This window comes from Ambystoma mexicanum, chromosome 6q (genome assembly GCF_040938575.1).
Source record: "Ambystoma mexicanum isolate Mex_15411 chromosome 6q, UKY_AmexF1_1, whole genome shotgun sequence".
NCBI lineage: Eukaryota > Metazoa > Chordata > Amphibia > Caudata > Ambystomatidae > Ambystoma > Ambystoma mexicanum.
Window position 1 is genome coordinate 1,123,153,202 of NC_090937.1, and position 19,703 is coordinate 1,123,172,904.

The window sequence follows — 19,703 nt, forward strand, 5'->3', positions numbered from 1 at the left end:
CCCATTTCCTTGCATTGCATAAAGAGGGGGGGAGTGAATAGCCAGAGAAAAGTGATTACATTGTTTGGTTGAAATCATATTGAGTACTTTCTGTACTGCATTCATTGAATAATGCATCCACCTGAGCTTACATAAAGCATTCTGTACCACCTTCTTCTTTTGTTCCTATTCACCTGTGTGCTACCTTATCCATTTCATGTCAACTCCTTATTGATTATAGAGAAGCGTGTTGGTGCCAGATTCTCCGTTGTTAATCTTTATCATATCAGATTAAGTGTGCTATTCAATTATTAATTTATTATAAAGTGTGATATATATATCTATTATTTAAATTATCAAATAAACCTTTTAACTTGCAAAACAGAACTACTTCTTGGCTCAGTGGGGTCAGGAGGATTCCAAGAGAGGGGTGTTATATAGGGGTAGTCATCCAGAACGCATGAACTGGACATAAAGATATATCAATAAGGGTTTTCATTCAGTATTCTAGACTAGGCGTTGACTAGGCTGTAGTGCTGAATTGAATCCTCTTACAAATTGGGGGCTCGGGCCGGACGTTTGGGTTAGAATTCCATTTGTGCAGCTTAATACAGTGTGCTAACTGACGGGATACATACATCCAGTCGGATCACCACGCTGCATTACGCTGTGAAGCATTCCTCAAAAGGGACACTCCAAGAAAAGTTCTGTTCTGCAAAAATAAAATACTAACTTCTGTAAGTCAGGACAGAGACCAATCTCTAGAATGGCGACCATGGTAGACATGAAAATAGCCAGAGAGCACCTCTTGCATAAGCTATTTGTGAGAGGTGAATGGACCGAACAGGGCCAGGATGCGTGGTTGCAGGCCATCACACAACAGGTCACTGAAACAGGGTCAGATATATATAGAGATCAGGGTCCCTTACATGTGGCCCTGAGTGAACTATATATGGCTCCTAAAGCCAAAGAGGAACACAATAAGATTGCCAGGATAGCAGCATACCTGTACCTATATATGGGAGACATGCAGGATAGATGTGCTGAAAGCCAAAATCTGGCAAATAGGCAACAGATGGTGTTAGAGAAGGTCCAATCTGACCTGGTCTCTTCTGAGCAGAGGCTGCAGAGGAGCCAGGAGTCAGAAAATGACAGCAGACGGTACATCACTAAAATAAAGGAGGATATGGATATACTGCAACAGGAAAAGGCAGACCAGGATACCAGATTTCTGGCCCTGCAGAAGGAGCACCAAGACAGTTTGGACTCCTTACTGCAGAGCCAGAAAAAGCTGGAGCAACAATTAGACTTTAACAGGGCATGCACGGAGCAGGTAGCCACCCTGCAAAGTCATCTAGATAGAGTGAAGGTAGAGAGCAACAAGCTGATTTTGAAAGACCTGGATACCCAGGCAGAGTTTGATGAAGAACGGCAGAAATCTGGTGCCCTTCAAAGGCAGAGGGACGACCTGGCGGCACAAATGCAGGCTCTTAGTCAGGAAAGAGACGCCTTAGGCCAGGAAGTCTGCCATTTAAAAAGAAAAATGGAAGAAAATCACCTGGCCCACCAGGGACTGGGTGATCTCCAAAAAGAACACCAGAACTTGTTAGAGCACACCAGGAGGGTGGAGGATGCTCTAGCAAGAAAGGAGCAGGCCAATAGGGACACAGCTCAGGAGGTAACCCTCCTGCAGCAAAGACTGGCCCAGTTCTCCAGGACCAACCAGGAAGCACAGAGGGAAAATGAGGCTCTCTGCCAGCACAATGAGAGGCTCCAGCAACAGGTAGCGATGCAGGAGAGACTGATAGAGTCGAGTAAGGCCTTAACAGAGGAACTGAAAGCACAAATGCAGGCTCTTGCATTGCAACAGGGAGCAGGGGCGGATAGAGATGAGGTCCGCTGGGAAAGAGAGATTCCTGACCATAACCGCAGGAGCCCTAACACCAGGGGCCTTCATCTCCCCCAGTCCCTGGACTCTACCACCCCCATGTCCCCTGGCGCACATGAGCACAGGGCCACAGGGATGGCAGATTACTATCCAGCTAAGAGTATGGGGCTCATAGGCCAGTACCACTCAGGAATGGAGGGGTGGGCATCCGGGTATGGGCACCCAAGTACAGTACAGTTCAATGGGGAACCCCAGGAGAGTAGGCCCATTAAGGGCATCCTGAAAACCTCTGCCCAGTTAGGTCAGTGGAGGGGGTACCCATCAAATCCTGGCAGCAAGGAGGAATCTGAAGACTCCTCTGAACTGCGCAGGACACAGGAGACCAGGTCCCCACATTCTGCCAGCCATTCCCAGGCTCGCAGAATCCGGGAAAACCTGGAAGAACAGACGGGAACCTCTGGGAGCAGTGCCTCTGAGTCCGAGGACGAATGGACAAAGGGTTACCCGAACCAAAAAGGCCAATAAAGCAAAAAGGGCCTTGCTTAAGGACCCCTTAAAGCAGATTAAGGCGATCAGGAGCGTCATCACGCCTTACCATAAGAACGCTAAGTATTCTGTTTGGGAGCACTTAGAGTTGTTTGAACAAATGATGGAGACTTTCCATGTGAAGGACAGCCAAAGCTGTATTCAATATGTAAAGTGGACCTTCTCCCCGGAATACTCCAGTTTCTTTGCGGGGCTGGAGGACCAAAATCATTTAAGATGGTCCACCTATAAGGCGGCCATCTTGAAACATTTTTCTGTTCACAGAAATCCTCAAGAGGCTCGCAAGGCAGCCTACAATTTGCAATGTGGGGAGGATCAGGCCCCACAAGAATTTGTGCAGGAGTTAAAGCGTGCTTTTGCACAGACCACAAGAAGGGTGCGCACGGATAGCAGAGAATTTATTAATACGTTTTTCCATGCCTTGCCCAAATATATCATGACCCAGCTCGTGAGGGACTTTCACGAGAAAAGATCTTTAGACTGGCTCATTGAACAGGCTACCCGGATCTATGAGGTGCAGAAACCGACAGATAGCAAAAGTAATGCCCAGAAAAACCCCAAAGCCAACAGCACCCCTGCTGCTGCCAAGGTGGCAGAGGTAAAGGTCACCCCCGTTTTGGATTTGGAGATGGGGGGGCCTAAAAACCTACTTGCACCTAATAATGCTAGGCCCAGGAGGTCCTCGGGTCAGTCACAGACAGGGAGCCAAGGAGGCAGCCCCACAAATGGGGTCCCTCGCTCTCCTGATTATGTAAGTCCCCGTTACAAGGGAAATCGACCCATCCTGGGTTATGTGTGGACTCCTCCAGCCCAAGGGGGGGGATCCAGCCAAGCACCTAACCCAGGGAACTTCCCTCCAAACTTCCCACAGGAGGGCAGAAATTTACCAAACCCTGGGCAGAACTTTTTCCCCAGGTATCCACCCAATTTCCAACCCCAAAATCATCCATCCTTCTTTCCGCAATTCCCTGAGCCCAGACCACTGAATCCGGGAGAGGGGAGGCCAAGGGTGGAGGGGTACCCAAATCTTCCCAACCCGGGGTATTACCAGAGGAGGGACAGCTACCCTTCCCGGGATCAGCCCAGGGGAGAAAACAGGGCCCCGTATCAGCCTGAGCGGGTTTCCCAGTTAGAGCGCCAGGTTCAAAACATGGCGTGGGATCTGGGTCACATACTGAGGGCTCAGCAGAACCCTCAGATGGGCGTGCCGGAGCAGAACGCACCTAACTCTGGACCTGGTGCTCCAGAACAATGACGGGGGCAGCACCCCGATAACTCACCGGTTCCCAGGGAGGAGGCACAAGGGGAAGGGGGTGTAAAGCCTTGGAGGAAGCTTCCTTCCTCACTTGTAAACAGCCCCTGGAAACCCAGGAACCGGAAACAAAATCTCTTGCCCCTGAAAGTCTGCCTCCTAAGGAGCAGAGGGGGGGTAGGAGAAACAAAAGACCCAAACAGACTCAGTTTGAGGAGGAGGTACAGGTCTTCCAATTTGAGGGAGAGGGATCCTCAGAGGATCCTGGGAAAAGGATCTTCTCCTTCAGAGAGGGGGGAACTCCTCCCAAAGAAAAATGGGTCCCTAGGGATGCAAATCCAGACTGGGGAGATGTGGAGACTGAGCTACCGCCGCCCACCATCTCATCCCAGAACCAACAGCAAGAAAATCCCCTGGTTCAAACCCATCCTGGTGACTGCCTCCAAAAAGGGGGGGGCGGCCCAGAACCGGAGCCAGGGGAACCCACAATGGCTCTGATCTCCAGTTGCCAACTTTTTCTTTCAGATTCCCAAGGCTCTCCACAGAATTCTGCCCAAATCTCTTCGCTAGCGATGTCCAAAACCAGAAAATTAGCCCACCAGTTGTCCAAAAATGTACATTATCTGTGCCCCCTTGAGGAGAAGGAGGGAAGATATTATGCCCCGGTACAAGTACAGGGGCAGGGTACAATTTTGGCACTGGTGGACACTGGATCTCAAGCTACCCTTCTGTCCAGAAGGGCCTTTGACGAACTGAATGCAGGAAGGGGAGAGAATTACCAAATTCCTCTCACCTCTCTTCCTGGGCAACTCCAGAACTTTGATGGGAAGGAAATTCCCGTCGAGGGGACGGCAGATTTGGACATTAAACTGGGCGACATAAGTTGAAACACCCGGTCATAGTTGTGACCCCAGAGGGCACCCCTTGTTTACTAGGGAATGACCTCCTGAGAAGGTTGTCACCCCTAATAGATTGTGTAAACAAGGTCCTCTGGACCCAGACTAGCCGACCAATAAAATTAAAACAGAGTGTCAACCATGTTAGTTTAAACGGCACCTGCCACAAGGTTGAACAAAAATCTGACCAAGTAGAATTTCACTTCCAGAATAGCCAAATTCCAGACGTGACAGTAATAGCAGTAGGACAACAGACTGGTGATGGGGGGTCCTCTCTATTTCTGAAAATCAACCTTCCTTCCAGTCTAAAGTGGTATTCCACGCTGGAAGGAAACACTCTGAAATTCTATACTAATCCACAATCAGAAACTCCCACTCCTATAGTCCAGAAAGATGTGAAATCAGCTCAGAGCCTGGCTGATATTCAGCAAATTGGAGAGCAGTTGTTCATCCCTGTTCAGTTAAATGATGGGAAGGACTCTGTTCTCGCTCGAGTGTGTGTGAGCAACGGTAAGAGCTTCATCAGCGAAGCCATGTTTCGCCAACTCCCAAAAGATCCAGCCATTCCCACCTTCAAACTGATAGACAAATGGGAAATGGACCTGGAAGCACCTGATTCCAAACATCTCCTGCCAAGCAGGTGTATGCTCAAAATCTCCATTGGCAACAAGAGCATAGTCCACAATTGTTGGGTCGTGCGAGACGTCCCTGCCACCTTTTACTTAGGCAGTGACATTCTCAATCGCTTTGCCATTAGTTTGGACCTAATAAACTTCAAAGCTTGGTCCCGATTAGCGGATAATCCCATGAGCTTTGATGATCCAGAAAAAGCATTTAGGTCAGCTCAATTGCTACCTTATGCAGTTGAAATTCAGGTTAAAGAGGAAGTCACCATCCCAGAAAGGACCCGACAATTCTCCCTGGAAGTGAAAGTCAAAAGGGGACAAGAGTTGAAAAACCCTGATGCTTACATACATCTAAATGCTTCTCTCCAACAGCAAGGGTTGGGGGTAAACCCAACTCCATTAGTCAACATAGAACATGACACCATTCTAATAGAGGTGGATAACAGCGACTTAAAGAGTATTACTCTAGCCGCAGGCACCATTATTGGAATGGCGGTTGATGACCGACATTTTTCCATCGACTTAGTAAATGAACTGTTAGGACCAATCCCCAAGGACTGTTTTGACAGTGACAGTGATGACAATACAACACCAGACAGGATTTTTACCCGGCATGGGGGGAACTTCCTGGTGTACACTTCCTGCCCCTATGGTAAGGAAGATGTGACTTGTGACTTCAGGAGGGATGAGGTGATTTTCCAGGTCCGTGAGGGCTGCCTTTCCCACCTGAAGCCTCCAGTCCAAATCAGCACTCTGACCAGGGACTTCTCCACCCAGCTGGAGGAGGCCGCTGAAATAGCCAAACCAGAAGTCTTTCCAGGCTTCAGGCAGATGGTGGAAGAGAGAGTCAACCTAGCTGATGCCTGTGTGACGCTGGAACAAAAGCAAAAGTTGAAACAAGTTTTCTTGGATTTCCAAGATCTCTTTGCGGTAGACTCATATGACTGTGGTCGCACTGACATCCACACAACAACAATCCCCACGGACCCTGGCATGACTCCAGTGTTTGTGAAGCAATATCGCTTGCCTCTCACATCAATGGAGTCCCTTACTGACATAATTAAGAACCTTGAGTCCCGGGGAATAATCCGTCCAGTCCACAGCACCTTCAATAATCCAGTGCTGGGAATATTGAAGCCAAGCGGCCAGTGGAGACTCTGCGCCGACCTCAGGGAGCTCAACAAACAGGTCCATACTTCCCGATGGCCACTGCCCTACATTGACCAAGGGCTGGCCCAGATCCAGGGGTCACAGGTATTCACTGCAATAGACCTGACCAATGGGTACTGGACCGTGCCTGTCAGTAGGGAGGACCAATACAAACTGGCTTTCACCTTTGGGGGCCAGCAGTACACATGGACCCGGACTCCCTTCGGATACCTCAACTCCGGCAATGAATTCAACATTTTCCTACATAAGGCCATGCCCGACCTGGGTTCGAGGGGTAACCTGGCTTATGTAGATGATGTCCTCATCAAAAGTTCATCTGTGGAGGAACACATAGCGGAGATCCGTTATGTTCTGACGCAGTTGAGGGCCGCCGGAGCAAAACTTTCCTTTCAGAAAGCACAGTGGTGTAGAACCCGTGTTAATTTCTTGGGGCATGAGATTACTCCTCAGGGCCTCTGTCCCCAGGAAAAGAAAGTGGAAGCACTTCAGAAACTGAAAGACCCCACAACTCTGCGGGAACTAAGGAGCCTCCTTGGACTGACTAATTACAGCAGAAAGTTCATTGAGGGCTACGCAGAGATCACCAGACCCCTGATTCATCTCCTGAAGGGGGGGGTCAAGTGGGAATGGGGTCCAGAACAAGCCGAGGCGGTAAAACAACTCAAAAGAAGCCTCTCACAAGCGCCTTGCCTAGCTTACCCTGTCAGAAACAAGGAGTTCTTCCTGGAGACGGGGTTCTCTAATACGTGCTTGACGGCCGTATTATACCAAAAGCATGACAAGGTCAATAAAGTAATCTCCTATGCGAGAAAAACTTTATCCTCTGTGGAGGAAAAATTCAACGATATGATGAAATGCATATGCTGCCCCACTATCTCAACAGTGGTGGAAAAACGTCTATGAGTAGGTATTGCCGCTCTTCCTTTGTCGTCCTAGGAGAAAGAAGACCTTGAGACTGGCCAAGGAGGATGACCCAGGGACCGGGAACGAAGATCTAATGGGCCCGGGGTACCGCCCAATATTCCCATCAGGACCGACGAGGCGAACCCATCGATCAGTACCGGATGGAGGAAAAGATGCTGAACTGTGCCATCTATTGGAAGAAGATGAGGAAACATCCCAGGTCTTGCGAGTCCCATTCGTGAAATAGAATGGCCATCGCAAGAGGGGGGCTTGTGGGATGTATTTACCCAGGCATCCGAGCCCTACCTCAAAACTGTGCAGTACTGACATGGAAAACATCATGATGGCCAGAGCTTCCCAGAAAATGCACAGGGAAATGCATGAAGAATAGGCTGCCACTCATTTTTGCCGATGTTATGGGCACAGAAGGACACTGCCTAAAACCACCATTGGACTACCCACACAGTAGTCTGAAACCATTGGGAGTGGCAATGCTGATTGCCAAAAGCAAACCCATAACTGTTGGGAATTCATTTTCTTAAATCCCAAAAATGGGTGCAGTACCAGTACTCGCCACTATCCAAAAGCCGGCATTTTAAAACAACACCAGATTTTACTTTTTGCAAAACTGAATAAATGAACCCAAAACAGGCCAAAGAAAGACTTACTGAGAGGTGGATACAATCTAAAGTTATATTCTGAAGTGACTTGAAGGTTTATAACAAGACTGGCTGAGCTGGGGATTTCAGCAGTTTAAGTAAATTTGGACTGAAAGACATTAAAAATCTCAAGGTTTTAGAGAAATGAGTGACCTACTTTGAGTGTCACATAGGTTGCAATTGTTTAAATGTCATAGTTTTGAACTTAGAATCAGCATTCTAGCTGCATATGTAAAAAAATGTCTTGACTTAAACTGGGGAACAAAAAGTGACATTTTATCTGAAACTTGGCTTAAGGAACTGAATTCTGCCTGGCAACTACCCCCATCAGGAGTGAAACTTGAGTCACAGCTGTGTTCCCAGGCCTATCTGCCTTTTGCTGGCCACACTAAGGATATGCCATCTCCCTGATAATTGAATTAAGGGGAGCCCCACAGAACACAGGAGCTCTGAACAATGCAACCCCCTTCACCCAGGCAGATGGTTTATTACAGAGGTCGTAAAACAGCTTCCTCTTGGCAGAAGCTGGGAGGGGCACTGCCTGTGAGAGCAAGCTGGCTTGGCAGGACTGGAAAAACCAGAAATTCAACCTTGTGCTGGGGGAAACCACACCCCTTTGGGGGCCAGAACATAACTTTAAAAAGATGGATCATTCATAGAGCGGACATGTGAAAATTGTATAAATGACACCATAATTCTTGGGATTTTTCTGCCCACATTTTAAGAGGTTTTTAGAACCGGTGGCATGTTCAGGGGGGTTTTAGCGGAAAAGAGGATATTACTCAAAATGTGTGCATGTGAAAAATCTGACACTTCATCAACTAATGTCCATACTCCTTGCGCACATGTGTGTAAATTTGGGTCAATGTCCGGAATTGCAAAATCAGTTAAAAAGTGAAATATGTGCCATTTCTGAATGCAAGCCCCCAGGAAGAGCAAAGTTCGGACAGGGTATATCTCCTGTGATATGTGATGTGTGCATGTAATTTTAAACCAATGTTTACCTGTGCAAATATGTCTTTTGTTATCAAATCTAGATTTGTGTGCAAGTTGACAGGAGGAGTGGACTCTCTGCAGGCTGTAAAATGACATCACTCTGACACAATTTAGCTCCCCCAATCAAATGAGAAATGGAAGTTTGACCAATTAGAAGCTGAGAGAGAGGTAGGGTCAGTGATGCTAGAACACACCCACATTCTAAACACATAAAAGCAGACAGTCAGGACAGATAGGGACCTTCAAATCCATTTGCAGCTGGAAGCTCTGCCGGGAAATTCCAAACCTTACCTCCATCAAACCTCCAGAGAGCCAACCTAGAGACTTCAATCTATCCAGAACTAGAGACCCAGACCAGACCAGCAGAGTAGAGCTGATCTGTTAGCAGAACCAGAGAGAGCTGACCCAGATCACTGTGAAGTGCAGAGACCGGAGTGCAGTCCAAAACCTGACCAGATCCGTGGCAAGGTCCCTTTAACTCAAGAACATAGTGTGAGTACCTAGAAAACTGTGCAGAACCAATCTCTTAGTTTAAATTCATCTAATTCAATCTATTTAACCTAAGTAGAACTGCCTGATAACTCCAAATCTGTCACCTGTCATTCTAGCTGCAAAATCTGTCACTTGTCATTTTGAGCTTTTAAAATTTCAAATCTGAAAAACAACCTTTACAAAATCGCTCATATCTCCGCGACCGTTTGTCTTAGAGACTTGCAGTAACTTTCATTTGGAAGCTGAGATCCTAGGCTTTCCTAGGACCCCAATACGACAGTGATACCTTGTAGTTCTTCTGTAATAGCGCCCGGCGCATTCGCGAATTTTACCGCGATTTGCAAATTTCTCCACGTGTGAAAACAGAAGCTGCTTGCCTTCCATTTGCCAGAAATTCGTTTAACCTGCTAATCATTCCTGAATCATTGCAAGAGTGAGCCTGGACTAATATTAACTAGATACCACTCACCCTGAACCTCTGAAAGGGAATTAAAAGCATTTCCAGCATATTTCTCATCCATTGCTAGCACATATAAAAGCATTTGGGCCTGTGTTTTCAAAACTCCTATCTGTTTTCTTTAAGCGTGCTTGGGGGGGATTGAACTGAATTACATTGATTGCATTTCTGAGAACTGTGTGCTTTCCTCCCATTTCCTTGCATTGCATAAAGAGTGGGGGAGTGAATAGCCAGAGAAAAGTGATTACATTGTTTGGTTGAAATCATATTGAGTATTTTCTGTACTGCATTCATTGAATATTGCATCCACCTGAGCTTACATAAAGCATTCTGTACCACCTTCTTCTTTTGTTCCTATTCACCTGTGTGCTACCTTATCCATTTCATGTCAACTCCTTATTGATTATAGAGAAGCGTGTTGGTGCCAGATTCTCCGTTGTTAATCTTTATCATATCAGATTAAGTGTGCTATTCAATTATTAATTTATTATAAAGTGTGATATATATATCTATTGTTTAAATTATCAAATAAACCTTTTAACTTGCAAAACAGAACTACTTCTTGGCTCAGTGGGGTCAGGAGGATTCCAAGAGAGGGGTGTTATATAGGGGTAGTCATCCAGAACGCATGAACTGGACATAAAGATATATCAATAAGGGTTTTCATTCAGTATTCTAGACTAGGCGTTGACTTGGCTGTAGTGCTGAATTGAATCCTCTTACAGTATACACTTCAGTGTAGGTGCTTCCATCACCATATTCTGATAAATCTGTCAGACTTCGAATTGACAATTTCCAAATGGACAATAAATATCAACAAAGTTAAAAGGCAACTGACACAACGAGGAAATAGTTATGCTAAAAAACTGTTGAGTTTGTCTGTTCAAGAGTAATCAGATATTTTGTTTGACTCTGTCGTTAAATGCCCGCACGTTCAATATTTTGATATAAAAGCAATCATAGCAGACGTATGCTTGTATGTCTGCCTTTTACACGCTTGCCCGTGTTAATCCTGACACTTGCAAGAAATGCTGTGTGGACCCGCCAAAATATCTTTCCATGTATACTTGACCTTCACAATACACTCTGCAATTGCGATTAGACCGTAAAAGATGGCGACCAAGGCTCTAATGGCACTTTCTGTCTCCCTCCCCTCTCCTTCCGCAGCCGAGTCCTCCTGCCCTGCCGGTCGTTCTGCGAAGCTGCAAAGGAAGGCTGTGAACCTGTCCTGGAGATGGTCAACTCCTCATGGCCCGAGTTCTTGAAGTGTTCCCAGTTCCGGAACAAAACAGAAAGTGACAACAGTAGCGAGGTCTGCTTCTCACCCCAGCAGGAGAAGGGAAAGCAATGTAGGTTTTTTAAGGTTTGGACATTTGGGAGATAAGAGTCTGCATACTTTGGGTTTCACAAAGCACAGCTGTCTATTTTATGCCAAAAGTCATATGTTTTGATGGTGTCTAAGGGGAGCGCAGGCATTGCTGTAAATGTCAGTTTTCAGAGGGGTGCCCGTTTCGGACACACATAACCCCCAGCTGTGCCTAAAGGATATCACACATGCACAGGTCACATGAAGAGAGAAGATCTTTAGTTTCCCAGGATTCGATCGTATACATTTGCCCATACGTTCGATGACGAGAATTAAGTTCATTCTTAGAGTCGGGGCCTGCCTAAAAGATGTCGTGTGCTGCATTTGACCAGCCTGCACCTCAGTTCCTCTTAACTATTGCATTTCTAGTACGGTTCCCAACCATGTAGCACTTGTGACTGTGGACCCTTCCCAGGCTGCTTTTAACACACCAACAACAGTTCACAATGTGCTGCCACCACAGACAACATGCTATTGGATTTTGATGGCTCAGCGCTTTTGCAACCAACCGATAATTGGCCGAGGGAAGTGATGGCCACCATTTTACACTCGATCTGGTGTTCCAGATGGACTCATTGAATATGACAAACGCATTTTTTGAGTATATCGGTTTTACTGTTTTAGACCGTCCCTCCTCAAGATGGCCATTCAACATAGAAAGACCTTGAGGGCCAAGCGTGTTTTTCAGGAGACCTAGTGAGCCGCCCACAGCTGAGCTTTCATGGCATCCATCTTACAATCCCAAAAGATATAGCCAAATGAGAAGCGTTCTTGTTTACACTACAGAAATGTCTATACCATTTTTGGTGTTGGCTCACTTTGGTGACGTAGCCACCAAAGTGCCCAAAGTATTGCTACCAGAAAATAACTGATTTTTAGAAGCAGTTTGGTATGGTAACTGGAAATGCCCAGGAATTAACTGGATGCCTCACTGTTATGTTCAGTGTCCTTATGCTGTTTAAAACCAACAACTGAGTGTTTAACATTGTGCCAATCAGGAAAGGTGTTAGAAACCACATCCTGTCTGGGTGCAGTGGTTCCCCTTCCTGTTGCACTGTGTGTACAGGGCTACTTTCCTTTCCAGCTCCCTCCCTTCTCCCATCAGGGAACTCGCAGAGACTTCTAGCAGACACCTGTGAAAAGCTACATCAGCAGGTCAGAAACTACTGCTATCACTGTGCCCCCGGGCCTGGCATCTGCTTTGATCGATCTGCCCTCTAGTCCTTCCTTTCCCCTCCCCACGAAGAGGAAAGACCCTGGAAAGTGCTTTACCTGCAGACAAGTATGCATTTCCAGTCATACTCTCTCTATTCTACCCTCTGGCCCTACTCACTCTGGATGTTCTAATCTCATCAGACCTCACCCTCTCACCACTCCTCTCTCTTGGACTGACCACTTTCTTCTCTCCTCTTACCTATCGCTCTCTGCTCCTTCATCTCTCTATCTCGAACACTCTTGATGTCCTTGCCCCTGTCATCAGAATCCGTTTGAAGCCCACATTCAAGTGCAACTCTTGGTACGATTCTGACCTTGCCACCCATAAGAGCAAGTGTAGGGTGGCTGAGACGAAGTGGAGTGCATTAAGCAAATACTCTGACAAACTGGCGTGCCACCTGCTCCAAAGACAATACAGACTCTCTGCCCTGTCTAACAAGAGAGCCTACATCCAAGCCGCCATGTCGGTGATCTCTAACAACTCAGCCAAACTTTTAGAAATCTGCAAGGAGTTGGCCGATCCTGCTAAAGTCTTTACCTCTCCTGTTCCCTCCAAGGCCCTTTGCATGGCTTTGGCATCTCCTTTCACCACTAAAACTCAGAACATTCTGTCCACACTTTCTTCCTCTACCTCCTCCTCCTTCTCTGCCTCTACCATTCCAGGCCCCTCTCTGGCCGGATCTCCTCTTCCTTTCTCCTCCTTCCCCCTGTTCACTCCCAACGATGCTTCTAGACAAGTCTGATCTGTGAAAGTCTCATCAAAGCAGGTGCTCCCCTGCTCCTCCAGAACCATTAAGGACCACATTGACACCCTTGCTCCCGCCTTGGCCGATTTCTGCAATCACTCTTTTTCCACTGGAACCTTCCCCTGCCCTCTTAAGCACTCCCTTGTGCACCCCCTTCTTAAGAAGCCCTATGCCCATCCTTCCTCTCCTTCAAATTATCGCCCAATCTCCATCACTCTTTTCCTGGGCAAACTCCTGGAAAAGCTGACCATCTTCCAGCTTAATATACATACTGAATCGGTTGGTTGTCTCCATGACCACCAGACGGTTTCAGAGCAGCCATAAGCACAGAATCTGCTCTACTGTACACTTGTGAAGACTTGCTCTCCAATCTTGACTCTAACTTTCCTTCTGTCCTCGTTCTCCTTGATCTATCTTCTGCTTTCAACACTGTCAACCACGACATCCTGCTCAATCATCTCTTTGACAACCTGGGTATCTCTTGGTGACCTCCTTTCTCACTGATCGACCCTCCCAGGTCCAACGTGGGTCTTTTCTCTCTTCTATCTCTCACTCTACTTGTGGTTTTTCCCAGGGTTCTGACCTCTCTCCCTGGCTTTTTAACCACTACCTGTCACCTCTGGCCATCTCTACCTTCTGCTCTAACTTTCACTGCCCTCAGCCTCTTCTGCTTCTTCTCTCATACCTGACTGTCTGCCCACAATTCAGTAATGGTGTGCCTCCAACAAGCTCTGCCTTAATGCCAGTAAGACTGAGATCCTCCTCATTGGGATACCTGCTCCGCCTACCCTCTCTCACTCTGATCGCCCACCCTGGGCCCTCTACCTGCACCTTCCTGTGAGGACAAGAACCTTGGTGTCATCTTTGACTCCACCCTCTCCTTCTCTCCTCACATCTCTGATGTCTCTAAGATATCACACTATCAGCTGCACCTCCTCAGAGGTATTATTACTTTTCTCACTTTCCCCCAGAAGCTCACTGTCCCCAAAGCCTTGGTCCTCTGTAGGCTGGACTACTGCAACAGCCTCTTCCTAAATCAGCCTTTCCCTACTCTTCGCTCTTTACAACTGATCCAGAACAGGACTGCAAGACTTGTCCTTGGCCTCAAGCCCAGGGATCGTATCTCTCCAGCCCTGAAATCTCTCCACTGGCTCCCTGTGGCTGCGAGGATCAAGTTGAAGACCCTCTGCATCGTCCACAATGCTTTCTGGGGCCATGTACCACACTACATCCAACTTTCTCTTCCTAAGCATCTTCCTTCTTGAGCCCTCCGCTCATCCACCTCCAACTCTCTGAGGGTCAGACACTTCTCCAGGCAGAGAGTGGAGGTTACATCTATCTCCTCAGCTGAGCCTCTCTCAAACTTGAGCAGTACCACCTAAGGTTCCAGAAGCAACTCAAGACCTTCCTTTTAGCTTCTGCTTTCTCTCTCCCTCGCTGATGTCCCTGTCTGCTGCACATACTGGTTACCTGACCAACCCACTGACTTTACGGGACCAGGCTCTTGCACAACCAGTTGCCCTTCCACTGCCTAAGGGCCTCCCAACCACTTCAGGGACTGTATCTGCAACCCTGCAGTCACCTGACTGTCTGCACTTATGAGCCACCTCGCGGCAGCACTTAAGAGTTACTTGCACTCTCCCTTCCCCACCACCTCTACCCCACCGGCACTTCTCCCCCTCCCCTCTGCACTTGCGTGATCTGAATGACACAAGGCCTAGTAAGATCTTTGTTTTGACCTCCTTCTGTCCTCCCTTGTCTTGTCGCACCCAGAAACAATTGCGTACAGGCGCGTTAAAAAAATGACTTATCATATCATACCTCAACTTCGGGTGTCTTTGTAGCCAAAGACCAAGCATCAATACAATTGAAAAAAGCAGCTGCAGACCACGCTGCTCTGAACTGCGACTCTTCAGCTTTCTCAAAGTGGGACAGCAGCAGTCATAAATCATGCGTTTAGCCATATGGATCAAAGGTAGGTTTGTAAAAAAATAAAGTTTGTGTTTGTATAAATATGTATGCATGCATGTATGCTACCAATTAGCTGTGTATTTATCTGTGGAATGGTCTATGTATATGCACACCTGCATGGATATATGTGGTTTCGTGGTTCTGTGATTGTTCGCGTGTCCATGTATGTCTGTGTGAGTTTATTGTCTGTGCTGGTCGAGGAAGGAGGGGAGAGAGGGGGAGCTTGGAGTACATGCATCATAGCTGCTGGCACAGGTCGGCGTGTTCAAAGCCGGAGACATGCTGAGGGGCAGCATGTGTTAGCTGTTTATATCCCATGGTTTAGGTTTGCTTTGAGTCCAAGGTTAATGAGGTGCAGTGGTTAAGGGACTGACGTGGAGGTTGGAGGCCCCAAGTTCAGATTCTGGGATTAGCACTTCACCTTTGCTTTTTCATGAATATTATAAAAGTTGAAACGATTTCATTTTAATTCTCACACTATGTTGCGCGGGAAATTATAAGCAGCCGCACCATCATGGGATACAAATGTTTTAACGTGTTTGATAAACCAGGTGCAGCATTGCTACTGGCCCTAGCTGCTCTGCTCTCCCCTCCCCCCACCCCTGTCCACGGGGCAGTTTTCCTTGAACGGGGGCAGGAGTATCAGTTTGCCCCTGAGGAGATTATGTAAGTACTTGCATGGGGGGGGGATCTTTGCTAATGTGACCAAAACCGAATAATCATCCGGATAGAGGCAATCCCGAAAGGCAACCAGGCTATGTGTCTACACTGTTATTGGGCACGGCAGGGACTCCTCTCCTTCTGTGCTCCGTGTTGGTGGAGTGTTAGCAGGCATCTTGCAAAACGAGCAAGTGCTGCTCACTTTAAAGTGGGATGGCCGACTCATCATCACCTCAGGATTCTTTGTGGGAACAGTAGGCAATCGGTGTTCTTTGTTCTTCTTTGCTATTTCTTACTTTTCTCTTTAATTTGTTTAATTTGTCTTGCTTTTACTTTTTTGCATTTTTCTTTACTTCCATTCTTTCTTTCCTGACTTTCTCTTCTTTCTGAATCCTTTTTTACAACCATCTCACCTGTCAACACTCCCTTTTTCTTTTACTCTAATCTAAATCCCAATTCCACCCCCATGATTTTTCTGCTGTCTGTCTCCGTCTCTCTCTCTCAAGTGGTGAGTCAGCCCCCACCCACTCTTCGGGTCACATGTCTCTGGCTGTTCTAAACCAGAGGCCACTTACTGAAACTAAAGATAGCTCAGCATGTTAATGCACCTGCATTGGAATGCTATGTGCAAGCAGAGGGTCATCCAGACGCCCAGGAGAGAAGGACAGCAAGAAAGTTATGAAATGGAGGAAGGTAGGCAAAGACATGGAGAGAAAATGGGAGGGAGAGAAAGACAGGGATTGGGCTAGAATTAGAAATATGGGGAGTAGTGGAGGGATGGCAGTATGGGGGAGAGAAAGGACATGGGAAACTAGGTTTAGGAAGGGGGGAGCAAGGAAGAACAAATGAGAGAGGGACCAGTAAGTAATGTGCCAATAGAGCAAAGGAGAAAGGGAGGGTGACTGAGGTGGTGTGAGTTGGAGAGATGAAAGGTGTAAACTGAAGCAACATGAAGCATTTGAGGGATAAGAAGAGGGACTGACAGATGGGAAAAGATAGAGGAAGCGTGGTTAGAGGGTAGTGGTGGGGGTGTCACTGTTTATTATACAGCAACAAGCAAATCCGGGATCTCCTTCCCCCACAAAGAATGTGGCGCACAATACAAATACTTTTTAAAATATCATTCAGGTTCTTTTTGATAAGGCCTCCAACCCGTCTCACAAACAACCAGGTCGTTGTGTATTAAAAGATATTTATTTAGTAATTTATGCAAATTAGAACCAACAGATTACATCAGCCACCAATGTTGTGGCAACACAAAAAGACGACTTCTGTAAAACAACAAGGTTGAGATATACTGTCACAATTCGTTCTTTTTAAATCACAAGACAGAAGAGAAATAATTAAACACACAACGATAGCAAAATGGTTGCATTCCCCCAGCAACCCTCTCCCCCCCCAAACATCAATGAGGCTTGATTCCTTTGAATGGAAGGCAGTGGCAGGGAGTGGGAACACACTTGGAAAATTGGATTTGGTGTCTGTTTCACAAAAACAATATGGGAGACAGAAAGGCAATGGGACAAATTCGTTTTGAATGGCTTAGCATAACTGCTATGGGAAAGAAAAGAAAGGAAGGGAATTCATTTTTCCTACACCTAAAAGGACAGGCAGAGCTTTGGGGAATATTAGTCAGCACACAATGGGAAAATTGGATTTTGGAAGACTTGATCACAAGAGCAATAGAGTGCAATGGGAAAAATCTGTTTTCCTATGTTAGGCAGAAACCTGTGCAGTTCCCTTTGGGAACACTGCAAAATATTTAGGACTACAGGTGTTAGCAGTAAACCCACTTGGTAGCAGTCTGTACCACCCAGATCTACCTGGTATCTGTGGCTGAGCAGTCAGACTTCCCTCAAGAAAAGTTAGGCAGTGTGCAAAGTATACACAATAGGCACTCAGATACAATAACACAAGCAAACACTGACCAGAGCTTTGGTATCAAAGTATATCATTATTTATTTAAAATCACACTGATTGAAACACTCCAGCACTCTTGTGGTAAAACACTCTAAACACAGTTACTATTATAATATATACAACCCTTATTCCTTATCAGATAAGTCTTAGTTAACACCACTTATTTCCAGACAGAGGTGAGCGCTTAACTATAGATGGCACTCCAATAAGTTCATGAAGAAGGGAGGGAAAAAGACAGAATATAGGAAGGTACACCACTCTAAGATTTAGGAACACTTTTAGCAAGGCAGAAGAGCAAAAGTCACTTGTGAGCCAAAGTCCATAGGCTGGGCCCACCCTTAGAGAGAGCAGAGCACAAATGCGCCCAAGATCACACAGTTACACTAGGCTTTGAAAGTCTTGCTGAGAGTTCAAAAAGAGTTTAGAGAGGCTCAGAAAAGTTTAGCCAGGGTGTCCCAGGCTAACCCAGGATCGAAAGCCGGGGGCTAAATACACTCCCATGCTGTCTCACTTGCACCCTTGCATGCATCACACTTGCCTTCTTACCTTGCTTCGCCTTTCCTTGCACCCCTATTTTCTCTGATTCTCCCTCTCTGACCCTCACACTTGGTTTTACAATGCTGCTATAATTGCTATTTGTCTCCCCTGTCGCACCTCAGCTCTCTCTCACTGGCATCCCTATGTGATCACACAGTCTCTCTCTCTCGCTCTCTCTCTTTCTCTCTATCCCAAACTCTTATCCTTCCATACACCTTTGCTCTCTCCCCCTTTCATCCAATGCCAATAAGTGCAATCTGCAACGGACATTAGCAAACGCCAAAACTATTGGCTTTGTCAATCCTTGTTTATTTAAGATGTGTGACGTTAAGTTAGTGGCGTATTTGCTTGCCTCGTCAGCATTTCTTTAAACGTTGTGCCGATGCCTGGAGATGGAGTTTGAAAGTCTGCAGGCCAGCGCAGCACACATTTGTATTCATATTTATTTGAATAACAGGTTTTCAATGTCGATCATAATTAACTTGCAATAACAAATGTATAGATTGCGGATGTATACAGGAAAGGTTGTGCATCATGTTGTGCCTCTGTATCTGTCTTAGTTTCAGATGCCTAAGTTAGAGTGCGTGAGACTACATCTGCTCAAGGAAGTAAACGGGAGACCAGGCTGGTCTGCACCGGCGGGTTCTGGCTGTGTAATGGGTTCTAACATTGTTGTAAATTGGCGGTCTGGTGTGGAATGAACCCGCCTTAGAAAGTGTAATGTGTTCCATGAAGAAACACATTACATTTTCCCCGTTATTGGTAGCCTTCCGGGAATAAATGATGCTGCTGGAGGGCTTGTAATTGTGAAATCTTCGTAAGTCTCTAGAAAAAGGGGAAGGGGTGTTGTTGAGTTGTTTTTGTTTATTTGTTTTTGAAAGGGAGCAATTGGATGCTCTACACCAATCTATTATCTTTGTGGAAAAAGTTGTTCATTGAGGCCGTGGGCCACAGAATCCATTCTGTGTATCCATCTGCATTCCAGGTCTAACAGGCGGCCCTGAATGTTGGGTCCACTGCGTACCCATTCGATAACCCTCCAGTTAATGCCGTGAGTAGTGTGTTTTTTCTCCATATAGTGCTGTACCAGTGCTCAGATATCCGTATGCCAATGTTCCGCATGGTCTGACCGATGTAGCATAAATGACACGGGCATTCTATGCAGTAAACCACTTGGTTTGTTTTGCAATTTGAAACGTCCTTGAGTGTCCATGTTTTTGTTCCGATCTGGAATTGTTGTAATTTAGTAGTAAATTGGCATACCGAGCAAGTTCCGCATGGAATGCCCTTTGAGTGGTCAAAGATTCCAGATATTTGTCTGGGTTTTTTTTGTTGTACATAGAATGTACCAGGTGTTCTCTCAAATTGCATCCCCTCTTAAATGCAAATCTGGGTTTTTCTTGGTCTGGTAGACAAAGTCTGAC

At 46.4% G+C, this 19,703-nt stretch overlaps 1 protein-coding gene across 4 annotated transcripts in view; it reads left to right on the plus strand.

Annotated features, from left to right (window-relative positions):
* The window catches only part of CORIN (corin, serine peptidase), a 1,135,185-nt gene that overhangs the window by 487,904 nt on the left and 627,578 nt on the right, over window positions 1–19,703 (plus strand). For all 4 annotated transcript variants that reach the window (XM_069631711.1, XM_069631714.1, XM_069631713.1 and 1 more), the window contains one exon: window positions 11,032–11,213. In XM_069631711.1, coding sequence (XP_069487812.1) covers window positions 11,032–11,213 — 182 coding nt within the window. The remainder of the gene's footprint in view (window positions 1–11,031; window positions 11,214–19,703) is intronic.